General features: G+C 40.3%; 1 protein-coding gene across 2 annotated transcripts in view; it reads left to right on the plus strand.

Moving 5' to 3' along the window:
• The window catches only part of TMEM100 (transmembrane protein 100), a 136,618-nt gene that overhangs the window by 52,939 nt on the left and 70,880 nt on the right, over positions 1–12,799 (plus strand). Inside the window, exon 3 of one of the 2 annotated variants that reach the window (XM_073588108.1) lies at positions 6,758–12,251. The exons of the other annotated variant lie outside the window; for it this stretch is intronic. Within the exon in view, the coding sequence (XP_073444209.1) occupies positions 6,824–7,228 (405 nt within the window). The 5' untranslated portion in view covers positions 6,758–6,823 and the 3' untranslated portion in view covers positions 7,229–12,251. Of the gene's footprint in view, positions 1–6,757; positions 12,252–12,799 lie in introns of those variants that run through there. 2 annotated transcript variants of the gene reach the window in all.

Raw genomic sequence — 12,799 nt, forward strand, 5'->3', positions numbered from 1 at the left:
TTGAAGCTTACTAGTTTTCTAGCCCCTCTATTAAATATCACAGCAAAGGATGAGTAAAACTTATTTTTGTTTATCACTATTTCTAAAGTGATCTCAAATGTCTACATTTTATATACCCTGGCATTTTGGTTAAAATTAGGTGTAAAACTGCCCCTCCTCTTGTTGAATCCCGCATCACTTGTAATTGTAATTGTCCTTTATTGTTATGAAAAATGTCACACCAGTAACTCATATGCCTCATCTGTGCTGCCATATTCACAATGGTCACCATGCAGAGTCTCCTCACATCAGGTTGGCTTGCTGAGGTTTGCTTCTTGCAGCACTCCCCTGCATGGCTGCTACAGCATTATGCTTTCATTTGGTCTTAGGGGCATGGCCAGTCTTTGCAGGAATTTAACCCTGCTGTGTCCTGCAAAGATCTGGCTCCCTGGCCTATCCCATGCAAACAAGCACTATATTAGGAAGCTCCTCTCATCACTCCTTGCTCGTTTGTTTGGTTCCTACCATGTAGTCCAGATTCAAGCTCTTCTCTGTATTCTGCTTCCTGTTACCAACCTGGCTAATTTTACCGTCCTGCCTGACCTCTCTGCTCCTGACCTCGGCTATACCTTCTTATCCTGTGCTCTGACCTTGAACCCTCTGACCATGTTTTGTCTGTGACCTCCTATTCTGCGTACCTGTGCCTCTGACCCTACTGTCAGCTGCTGCAGTCTGAGGGACTGCCCTGGAGTAGAATCTAGTGACTACCTGCGGCCAAGCCTAATCTCATCACCAAAGGCTCTCGTAAAAACCTGGTAGTAATTTAGTCATGTCCCTCCAGGGTAAGCACGGCCCGTGGCGCAGTGGGTCCACACCCTCCAGCGTTACAAGTAACCTTTACTGGACCTAAAGGTTTCTGCTCCCTAATTTATATTACAGTACTTGAAGTAAATAATAATTACTTTACCCTAATTTGTTGCCTCATCTATTTGGCATTATGAGGATTTTTTCTACTGCTTCAACTATACTTGTAGACTTATTTTATTATTTTTTCTCTCTCTGATTATTTCCACCCATAAGCACTCTACATTTTCATTGTCCTCATATATATTATTATGCTGTTTTAGGGAAGGTTTCATATATAAGCAAACCACCCCCCTTGCTTATTTGTACAGTCAGTCATGAACAGACTATAACCCTGTAAATTAATAGCCCAGTTATAGCTGTCATCTAGCCATGCCTCTGTTTATCTCCACTATATCACATTTTATTCCAACATTTTTCTAACTGCTCTATTTTGTTGGTGAGGCACTTTATGTATTGCTCTGTACCTACAGTGGGTACAGAAAGTATTCAGTCCCCTTTAAATTTTTCACTCTTTGTTTCATTGCAGCCATTTGGAAAATTCAAAAAAGTTCATTTTTTTTTCTCATTAATGTACAATCTGCACCCCAACTTGACTGAAAAAAAAACAGAAATGTAGAAATGTTTGCAAATTTATTAAAAAAGAAAAACTGAAATATCATGTGGTCGTAAGTATTCAGACCCTTTGCTCAGTATTGAGTAGAAGCACCCTTTTAGCCTAGTACAGCCATGAGTCTTCTTGGGAATGATGCAACAAGTTTTTCACACCTGGATTTGGGGATCCTCTGCCATTCTTCCTTGCAGATCCTCTCCAGTTCCGTCAGGTTGGATGGTGAAGGTTGGTGGACAGCAATTTTCAGGTCTCTCCAGAGATGCTCAATTGGGTTTAGGTCAGGGCTCTGGCTGGGCCAATCAAGAATGGTCACAGAGTTGTTCTGAAGCCACTCCTTTGCTAATTTAGCTGTGTGCTTAGGGTCATTGTCTTTTTGGAACGTGAACCTTCGGCCAAGTCTGAGATCCAGAGCACTCTGGAAGAGGTTTTCATCCAGGATATCTCTGTTCTTGGCAGCATTCATGTTTCCATCAATTGCAACCAGTCGTCCTGTCCCTGCAGCTGAAAAACACTCCCATAGCATGATGCTGCCACCACCATATTTCACTTTTGGGATTGTATTGGGCAGGTGAGGTGCAGTGCCTGGATTTCTCCACACATAGCACTTAGAATTATCACCAGAAAGTTCTATCTTCATCTCATCAGAACAGAGAATCTTATTTCTCATAGTCTGGGAGTCCATCATGTGTTTTTTTTAGCAAACTCTATGCGGGCTTTCATATGCCTGGCGCTGAGGAGAGGCTTCCGTCGGGCCACTCTGCCATAAAGGCCAGACTGGTGGAGGGCTGCAGTGATTGTTGACTTTGTGGAACTTTCTCCCATCTCCCTACCAGTTTGGCTGGACGTCCAGGTCTAGGAAGTCTTCTAGTGGTACCAAACTTCTTCCATTTAAGGATTATGGAGGCCACTGTGCTCTTTGGAACCTTGATTACTGCAGAAATTATTTTGTAACCTTGGCCAATTCTGTCTCTGAGCTCCTTGGCCAATTCCTTTGATATCATGATTCTCATTTGGTCTCACATGCACTGTGAGCTGTGAGGTCTTATATAGACAGGTGTGTGTGCCTTTACAGATCAAGTCCTATCAGTTTAAATAAACACAGCTGGACTCCAATGAAGGAGTAGAACCATCTTAAGGAGGATCACAAGGAAATGGACAGCATGTGACTTACGGTAAATATGAGTGTCTGAGCAAAGGGTCTGAATACTTATGACCATGTTATATTTTAGTTTTTGATTTTAAATACATTTTCAACAATTTCTACATTTCTGTTTTTTTTCAGTCAAGTTGGGGTGCAGAGTGTACATTAATGAGAAAAAAATGAACTTTTTTGAATTTACTGAATGGATGCAATGAAACAAAGAGTGAAAAATTTAAAGGGGTCTGAATACTTTCCGTACCCACTGTATTTTCCGCTTCTCTGTAATAACTATTCTAACTACTTCCCCCTCCATGTTCATTCTGAACGCCCAGGTCACAAGCTGCACTATCCTCTCCTGCGCAGTAATTATTCTTCCCAGAGTCCCTAGTTTAAACACTCCTCCAACTTGCTAGCTATTTTTCCCCCCAGCACAGCTACACAATGTCCATGGAGGTGTAGTCCATCCCTACCATAAAGCCCATAGTCAACAGAGAAGTCAGCCTTATTCTTCAGGAACCTAAAATTCTCTTTCCTATATCTATTGCTGAGCCACTTATTTACCCTCCTAGTCTCCCATTACCCCACTGGGGTGGCACATGATACAAGTAGTATTTCAGAGAATACTACCTTTGAGGTTAAGCTTACAGTATAATTCAGTGAAACCATTTTTAATCTTTGCCATTGATGCCAATGTGCACCATGACCACTGGGTCCTCATCAGCCCCTCCCAGTAATCTATTAACCTGATCCGCAATGTGTCAAACTTGAGTCCCAGGAAGAGAGTACACTGTTCAAACATCCAAACCTTGGTGACAGATTGCCTTGTCTGTTTCCCAAATAAATGACTCCCCTACTACCTTCACCTGTCTGGCCTGCCTTGCACTGTTTTCCCCTTTACTAGTGCAGACACTCCCACGGCTTACTGAGTCTGGCTGTTCAATGATTGAAAAAATGTAGCAAGATGTACATTAGATTACATTGTGTATAATGGAGCTAATTTTAGTCATAAGGATTGCAAAAATACAGGAAAACATACAAATAAAAAGATCCGCGACCTGGAAAAAATGGACCTTCATTTTCATACAATGTAAAATAAAAATGTACAGTATACTGTCTAAAAGGAGAAACTACCTTTGTTGCCCACAGCAACTAATCAAAGTCTAGCTCTCATTTTTTAAACATCTCTGATAAAATGAAAGTTGCTCTGTGATTGGTTGCTATGGACAAAAAAGACGTAGGACAGTACATATAGGGAAATATATCTGGAACAGTTACAGAATTAAAGGATGGAGGAATGGAAACCTAAACACAGGATGGAGGGGACAGAGAAGAATGACTTTTGTTGATAATATACTAGAAGCAGTGCACCGCACCATGTTACTGTCAGCTCTTCCTCAGGAGCCATTAGCAGACCACAGAACAGTTTGGAGGGGTTGCTAATGTTATCAGTACATGGAGAGCAGCACGCCTGGAAAAGAAGTAGGTTATTGTGAGAAATGTAGTCTACATTGGTCACATGTCAGACAGCACTTAAGCACGGCCTGCTTCACACTGAGCAGACAGACGCAGTTATAGAGGAGAAAAAGAAGAAATTAGCCAGTGGGTATCTGAAGGCATGGCTGGGGTTACTTTAGCGTTATTAGACTACAGGAAGTTTGGAAAAAATAAAATATTCTGGAATAATACCTTTAAGACAAACCACACTGTGACGGGATGGGTGGTGGAACTACTGTGCAGAGGACCAAGGAAAGCCTGGAGCAGCATAACTAGGTGCCTCACCAAATCCAACCTCGGATACAGGGCGGATACAACACTACTGTGATCCGAGGAGAGACAAAAGAGGTGGGACTAGGTGCTATACCAGGACTTACCTAGGGTATATTGTAGCTGACTCCCAAGGAACGGGTAGCAAGGATGGCCTGGAGGAAGGAATAGTAGATGCAGGAAGGCACTGTAGGAACACAGGAACCATGGATACAGACTGGATCTGCTGTTGTACAGATACGTACTCGCAGGTATGTGCAGGACTGACCATTGAACAGGTGAGCACTGGCAGGTGCAGACTGAACTGGTTGATCTAGAGTTGAGCTCTGGCAGATGCCTGTGGTACTGACTGATGTAAAAATATGCACTGGCAGGTGTGTGCAGGTCCGGCTGATGTAGAGATAAGCATTGGCAGGTGCGTATGGAACCGTCTGATATTGAGATGAGCACTCGCAAGTGCGGACTGGTAGACAGGCAGGCGGACTTGGCTGATAGACAGGCAGACAGGCACGGCTGGTACCCATGGAGGTGGGCACAGCTGATAGACAGGCAGGTATGCAGGAATACGAGCACTGAGAAATGAGAAGATTTTTTAGGAACAAAGTTACTACATAGCACAGGCACCTCCCTTTGGGTGGAGGAGCCTTAGATAATGAGTGTCTCTCAGCCATTTTCTGGGGACACTTCAGGATGGCATGTGCTGCTCGTTTAAGAGGACAGGACTGCATGCTCCGTAAGCACATTGACCGGGGATCTGCGTGTGGTGCGCGAACCCAGTTATCGGCAGCCGGTGCGGGAAGTATGGGAGAGAGGCCGCAGTGGTGATTAAGTCAACATCTTTGCAGGGAAAGAGGTCAGAAGGCAAAGATGCCATCGCTGCACACACTATAGATAAAGCTCTAGGAACACTTTTAAAATGCTTTCTTGTCCTTTTCTGCAATACAGCCTCTAATTCCCTAAAAAAATGGATAAAATTTACAAGCTCACGACGGATTCTCCTTTAACTCATTCTGCAGCCAGAAGTGGATTGTGCAATTTAGAGGCTGTAGAAGTGCAACATTTTTAGTGCAACCCAGTTGTAAAAATTATTTTTTTTGCCCTAAAATTATGCATTTAAGTAAAAAGGAAAAATGCTTAAGGTGTCCATATTTTGTTTTACTCTTAACTGCCTTGGAAAGATCAATTGACATGTATGTACTTTATGTATATATGTTAAAGGGAACCTGTCACCAGGTTTTTATCATATAAAGTAAGGCCAGCACCTGTAAGCCCTTTATGTCAACATTGTAGAATGTTATCTATATGTTTCCAATGCGCTCTCCATAAAACAAAAAATAGCTTTTATTATACTCATCTATGGGGTGGTCCAATCTAATGGATGTCGCTATTCTTGATCTGGCTCCTCCTCTCTTCTTGCTTCGTGTAGATAACCACGTTCTACCTCATCCACACAGTGTGATTGGCATTTCGCTTCTGCGCACGTGCAGTTCTCTGCCCTATCGAAGGCAGAACAAAGTATTGTAGTATGCATGCGCCGGTTCTCTTTAGCCTTTTCCCTCGCATGTGCATTACAGTACTTTGCTCTACCCTCGGCAGGGTAGAGAAGTACGTTTGCACAGGGGAGGACACTGAGAACACTGTGTGGATGACTTGGAATGCATCATCCATATGAATCAAGAAGAGAGGAGGCTCCAGATCAAGAACAGCTATGCCCATTCGACCGGACCACGCCGTAGGTGAATATAATAAAAGCTGTTTTTATTTTATGGAGAGCGCATTGGGAATGTATAGACAACATTCTAGAATGCTGTATATGAAGAATTACAGGTGCTGGCCCTACTTTATATGGGATATACCTGGTGACAGCTTCATCCTCCAGTCCCTACTAAATCTACTACTATAAATATGTACGCTATTACATGTACAATGTTTAGTAAGCATGAGGAAGCCGCAGGACAGGACTATGATACAAATCTAAACATGTTCCTAGACCTAACCAGGCCAACCAGAAGATAAATCCTGCTTTGTTCTCTATGCTGCTAGGGGCCTTTACTAAGCTCTGGATGCAGAGCTGATTTTGACTGATTACACTTCGAAACCTGTTAGTGCTTAATATTAATACTGTGTATATAAATACAGTGTGGCCAGTTTTATAGTGCCGGTCCCCATAAAAGCACGTGTTAAAGTGATTGTATCATTTTGGCAACAAACCTATCTTCAAATTAAAGATGCGGATCCAGTTGCAAAACTCTACCGTAGAAACCTATCTGCAGTTGCACTCTTTTAAATGAGCTGACATCCATGTAATATTTTGGTCTTAGATATAGAATTAAATGATATGCTTATATATTATATATGGATTGTATTTAACTAATTTGTGTTTTTTCTTTGCCCAGTTTAATTAGATTTGGACCCAATAAAGAAGTTGCATAAATTCACACCTTAAACTTGATGGAATCAAAATGATGGAGCAGCCTATCAAAGATATACTTTTGGGTTCTCCAAAGTCTTCGGACCCTATGATGGTGGAGAAGCGTGCCAATGACTGCATCATTACAACTATTCCAAGAGTAAATGAAACCCAACTAACCGCAGCGACTGGCGGAGCAGAGCTATCTTGCTATCGTTGCACTATCCCTTTCGGAGTGGTTATTCTAATAGCAGGCATTGTAGTTACAGCTGTGGCTTATAGTTTCAACTCTCATGGATCCATTATCTCTGTCTTTGGGCTGGTCCTACTTTCTTCTGGACTCCTTCTGGTCTGCTCCAGTGCGTTGTGCTGGAAAATTAGGCAACGGAAAAAGAGAGCTAAAAGGAGAGAGAGCCAGACAGCATTAGTGGCAAACCAAAGGAGTTTATTTGCTTAATGGTGGAGGACATCTTGAATAATGTGGTCTTAAACTGGTATGCATCAGTTGGACAGATTGGACATTTTTTAAACAATTGAGCTTTGGCATTTAATTGTGCATTGAGCTGAAGTTGTGATGAGTATGATGGGGTTCATTTTGACATTTAGGGTCAGTGTATTTCTCATACAGTTCCTGAAATTGTGCCATGCTGATTGGTTATTATGAGGACTTCTGATTATAATAGCAATATTTGGTTGGTCGATTCAAACTATCTTTATTGCACCTATTCTGTAACCAGAACAGGAATGTTAATGTTATGTACATACTTGCATTTTTTTTTTCTATCCAGTGTTATACTCACTGCTCCTCAATGGGAGCATTTCTTGCCCAATAGTTGTCCATTTTTGCTGGAAAAATCGGACACACAGATTAAGTTTACTTTGTTTTGTTAGGCAGGTTGTGTTATTAAGTCATTCTTTTAATGTGGATTATAGTAAAGTAGCAGCAGTCGTCATGTTTTTGGATGTTGACTCCTCTGTTATAACTCAAGCCACATTAAACTGAAATCAATAAGGGGAACTGCACATGAATAATGTAATAATAGTGGTAAAGATGTTAGAAGCCTATTAGAAGTATCATTGGATTAACAATTACAGCCTAATGAGTGATTCATGTCTAATTTGCACAAAATATACTTACAGACACTAGTCATAATAATTATATTAAGCCTAGAGTGATACACGGTATTAAACATGAATAGATATTATCGGCACAGGAATATACTTCTGAAGTGTATTAAACTCAGCTACGAGGCTTTGGCAATATACGCATACTATTCTAATATTATAAAAATATTCTAAGTAAAAGCAAGCCAGACACAGAAGAGATATTTCAGGCAGAATCTAATATATTATGATGTCCCAACTTCTTTTTATTTCCAGTTGCCACCTAACGGCAAGATAATTTCTTCAACAAGTTGCCAGGCAAATTGTGACTTTCAGTTAATAATTTCCAAGTGCAAATGTTAAAAGCAAGAACCAGAAAACTTCAGGTTGTAGGTAATCCCCATGTAGATGCTTCTTCTCTATTGTCATTATTTTACAAAACCTGTAAATCGGTAAATTTTGAAGACATTTCAGCATAATCGTACTGTATTATAACAAGGATATAGGCTGTGGAAGGAAAATAGAAAAATTAGTATGAGTTAATATGGGTCCAACCCAAAACTTCAGCCTCCCCCCCCGCCCTCGTTCCTCTACTAGAGCTGTTCCTTTGAAAGGAATGTATGCTATGATGGGGTAAGATGAACCATATAGTAGGATTGATTATTCAATCACCTCCTTTTCCATTCTGCCCCTTTACCTACGGCATTTTCAAATTGACACGTGAGTAATTTTTTCAAAATTTATAGAAAATTGGTATTATAGTCCTACGGTAAAGACTTGGACGAATTCTCCATAGTGTCATATTTTATGGGTGAATCAAATATACAGTTAGGGCCATATATATTTGGACAGAGACAACATTTTTCTAATTTTGGTTCTAGACATTACCACAATGAATTTTAAACAAAACAATTCAGATGCAGTTGAAGTTCAGACTTTCAGCTTTCATTTGAGGGTATCCACATTAAAATTGGATGAAGGGTTTAGGAGTTTCAGCTCCTTAAGGCAAGTTTCACACTAGCGTTTATTCGACGCAGCGCACGGCGCTGCTAAGCCCCGCCCCCTGCCGGCTCCATTTCCACCCCATCCGGTCATCGCCGCCTACTATCGCACATGGACGCTTGCGATCTGAGAACCCTATCTTTAGCATAGGGTGCGCAGATCGTGCGCTGGCCATGCGCTAGTAGGATTTTGGCATGCACTGCGCACTTTTGAAGGTGCGCCCGTGCGCACCGAACGCAGCATGTTGCATTTCGGCATGCACGGCGCACCTTCAAAAGTGCGAAACTAGCCTAACATTTGCCAACTTGTTTTTAAAGGGACCAAAAGTAATTGGACAATTGACTCCAAGGCTATTTCATAGACAGGTGTGGGCAATCCCTTTGTTATTTAATTCTCAATTAAGCAGATAAAAGGCCTGGAGTTGATTTTAGGAGTGCTGCTTGCATTTGGAAGGTTTTGCTGTGAAGGAAATATGCGGTCAAAGGAGCTCTCCATGCAGGTGAAACAAGCCATCCTCAAGCTGCAAAAACAGAAAAAACCCATCCGAGAAATTGCTACAACACTAGGAGTGGCAAAATCTACAGTTTGGTACATCCTGAGAAAGAAAGAAAGCACTGGTGAACTCATCAATGCAAAAAGACCTGGGTGCCCACGGAAGACAACAGTGGTGGATGATCGCAGAATAATCTCCATAGTGAAGAGAAACCCCTTCACAACAGCCAACCAAGTGAACAACACTCTCCAGGAGGTAGGCATATCAATATCCAAATCTACCATAAAGAGAAGACTGCATGAAAGTAAATACAGAGGGTTCACTGCAAGGTGCAAGCCACTCATAAGCATCAAGAATCAAAAGGCTAGACTGGACTTTGCTAAAAGACATCTAAGAAAGCTAGCACAGTTCTGGAAGAACATTCTTTGGACAGATGAAACCAAGATCAACCTCTACCAGAATGATGGAAAGAGAAAAGTATGGCAAAGGCGTGGTACAGCTCATGATCCAAAGCATACCACATCATCTGTAAAACATGGCAGAGGCAGTGTGATGGCTTGGGCATGCATGGCTGTCAGTGGCACTGGGTCACTAGTGTTTATTGATGATGTGACACAGGACAGTAGCAGCCGAATGAATTCTGAGGTATTCAGAGCCATACTGAGTGCTCAGATCCAGCCAAATGCAGCCAAACTGATTGGTTGTCATTTCATACTACAGATGTACAATGACCCAAAACATAAAGCCAAACAACCCAGGAGTTTATTAAAGCAAAGAAGTGGAATATTCTTGAATGGCCAAGTCAGTCAACTGATCACAACCCAATTGAGCATGCATTTCACTTGTTAAAGACTAAACGTCAGACACAAAGGCCCACAAGCAAACAGCAACTGAAAACCACCGCAGTGAAGGCCTGGCAGAGCATCAAAAAGGAGGAAACACAGCGTCTGGTGATGTCCATGAATTCATGACTTCAGACAGTCATTGCCATCAAAGAGTTTTCAATCAAGTACTAGAAATGAACATTTTATTTACAATTATTTAATCTGCCTAATTACTTTTGGTCCCTTTAAAAACAGGGTGGCAGATGTTAAGGAGCTGAAACTCATAAACTCTTCATCCAATTTTAATGTGGATACCCTCAAATGAAAGCTGAAAGTCTGAACTTCAACGGCATCTGAATTGTTTTGTTTAAAATTCATTGTGGTAATGTCTAGAACCAAAATTAGAAAAGTGTTATCTCTGTGCAAATATATATGGACCTAACTGTAGTTCACTCTGCAAGACAGCAGACATTTAGTTAATATTGTAAAATTATTTTTAATTAATTTTATCTGAAAAAACCTATGAATGTCCCTAGTTTCCATGTAACCCAACTTGTACACGATTTTCAAAGCTAATGAAAATACAGTACTGTCATTTTATTGACTTCTAAAGGGGAAACGGTTAACGTTAGAAAGTTTGAGCATTTGTATTCTATTTAAAGGGGATCTGTCAGTAAGATAAACCCTCCTAACCTGTCTATATGGGCACGAAGGTCATAGAAAGCTGAATATAATGATACCTTGATATCTGCGATCTGAGGTCTTATGCCACGGAAATCTGTGTTTTTCTTAATATGCTGTTAAGATCAATAGCCTGGACACAGATCTACATGTGAATATGCCTCCAAAGCTTTTTTTAAATGAAAGGAGCCTTAATAGTGTGAGACATGTAATGACTGACTGTCTACTTTCCCGATCTACATATCACACTGGTATTGCTCCCTTTTATTTATATTAAACTCTGGAAACAGACTCTCTGGAAGATCTGTCATGCATTAGATCTTAACAGTTCATTTACATAATAAGAACATAGATTTCTCTGGAATAAGACATTGAATCACAGATATCAATGTATTTTTGTAATCAACTTTCTATGACCTACATGCCCATGTAGATGGCTTAGGAAGGTTGAACCTACTGACAGATTCCCTTTAATAGGTATAACTTGAAGCTCCATAGCCCCTAATACAAAACATTTCAAGGGCCTCCCCAAGCATCATGTGGTGTCCTACTATGTAGTAAGGAGGCCATTAGGCTTTATGCGGGCCTCCTCAAGCATCATGTGGTGTCCTACTATGTAGTAAGGAGGCCATTAGGCTTTATATGAGTCTCCAAATGCATCATGGGGTGTCTTCCTATGTAGTAATGAGACCATAAGACTTTATGTGGACCTCACCAAGCATCATGTGGTGACCTACTATGTAGTAAGGAGTCCTTGTTATCTAACAATTTTGGTCCAAGAGTAGAATGCCTTTAAACCTGCTCTTTGCAATATCTGTACATGGGATATATTATGAATTGTACATAACAAGCTTTATTTCTCACTTGTAGAAACTCCCTTAAACCCTATAAAAACACCCAGTGATGACATATCTGGCAAATATTATAATTGCTTTTCTGTTTCCGCAATTAAACTTATTGAAACGTTCAGCTTTGCAGATAATGAAAACTGTATCTTGGAAATTCAATGACGGATGAAATGTCCGTAGCTGTAGCAATTATTCCATGAGACTAAATGTGCAACAAAACTACGGTAATCTAGTGTCTGAAACATAGGTCTGAAATCAAATCTTGGATGTCAGTACTTCATTGTGCTGCGGTGAATGATATTGGTGGTACTTGTAGATTTTTTTTTTTACTCATGTTGTATTTACAGTGTATTTAGATGGCTAATGGTAATTCTGTTTGTCTTAAATTTGATTTATACTTAAATGTGTCACCTTTTGTAAATTAACGATAAATTTATTCAACCTAGCACTTTTTGGTCTGTTTTTGTATGAGATGTATGTTTTATTAAAAAATAGTGCTGCTATTAAAGCTGTGTTTTTTGTTCGGAATTAATGCATTTAAAATCTTTTCTTTGCAGGTTACCTTGTTGGTAATTTTAGAGGATTTTGTAGCAAATTTTGCTGTAATGCGTATTAAAAATTATGACATGATCTTCATATGATCCATGTGGATTATACATGCATTTCAACCCCTTCAGTATTGGGCGATTTTCCATTTTTCGCTTTCTCCTCCCCTTCTTCCAAGAGCTGTAACTTTTTTATTTTTCCAGCCATATAACTGTATGAGGGCTTGTTTTTCTCGGGATGAGCTGTACTTTTCAATGACACCATTCATTCTGCTACATAGTGTACTGGAAAACTGGAAAAAAAAATTCCATGTGAGGTGAAATTTCAAAAAAAAAGTGCAATTCAGCAATGGTTTTTGTGGTTCTTTATTTACCATGCTCAATACATGATAAAACTGACCTGGCAATATGACTCTCTAGGTCAGTACGACTATGAAGATACCATACATATATAGTTTCCATTAATTGGTAAAAAATTTCAGAAACTTGTAAAAAAAAAAAAAAAAATTTGCTTTTGTCCCCATTTTCCGA

This window comes from Dendrobates tinctorius, unplaced genomic scaffold (assembly GCF_039654945.1).
Source record: "Dendrobates tinctorius isolate UK_male_01 unplaced genomic scaffold, ASM3965494v1 ptg000103l, whole genome shotgun sequence".
NCBI classification, from domain to species: domain Eukaryota; kingdom Metazoa; phylum Chordata; class Amphibia; order Anura; family Dendrobatidae; genus Dendrobates; species Dendrobates tinctorius.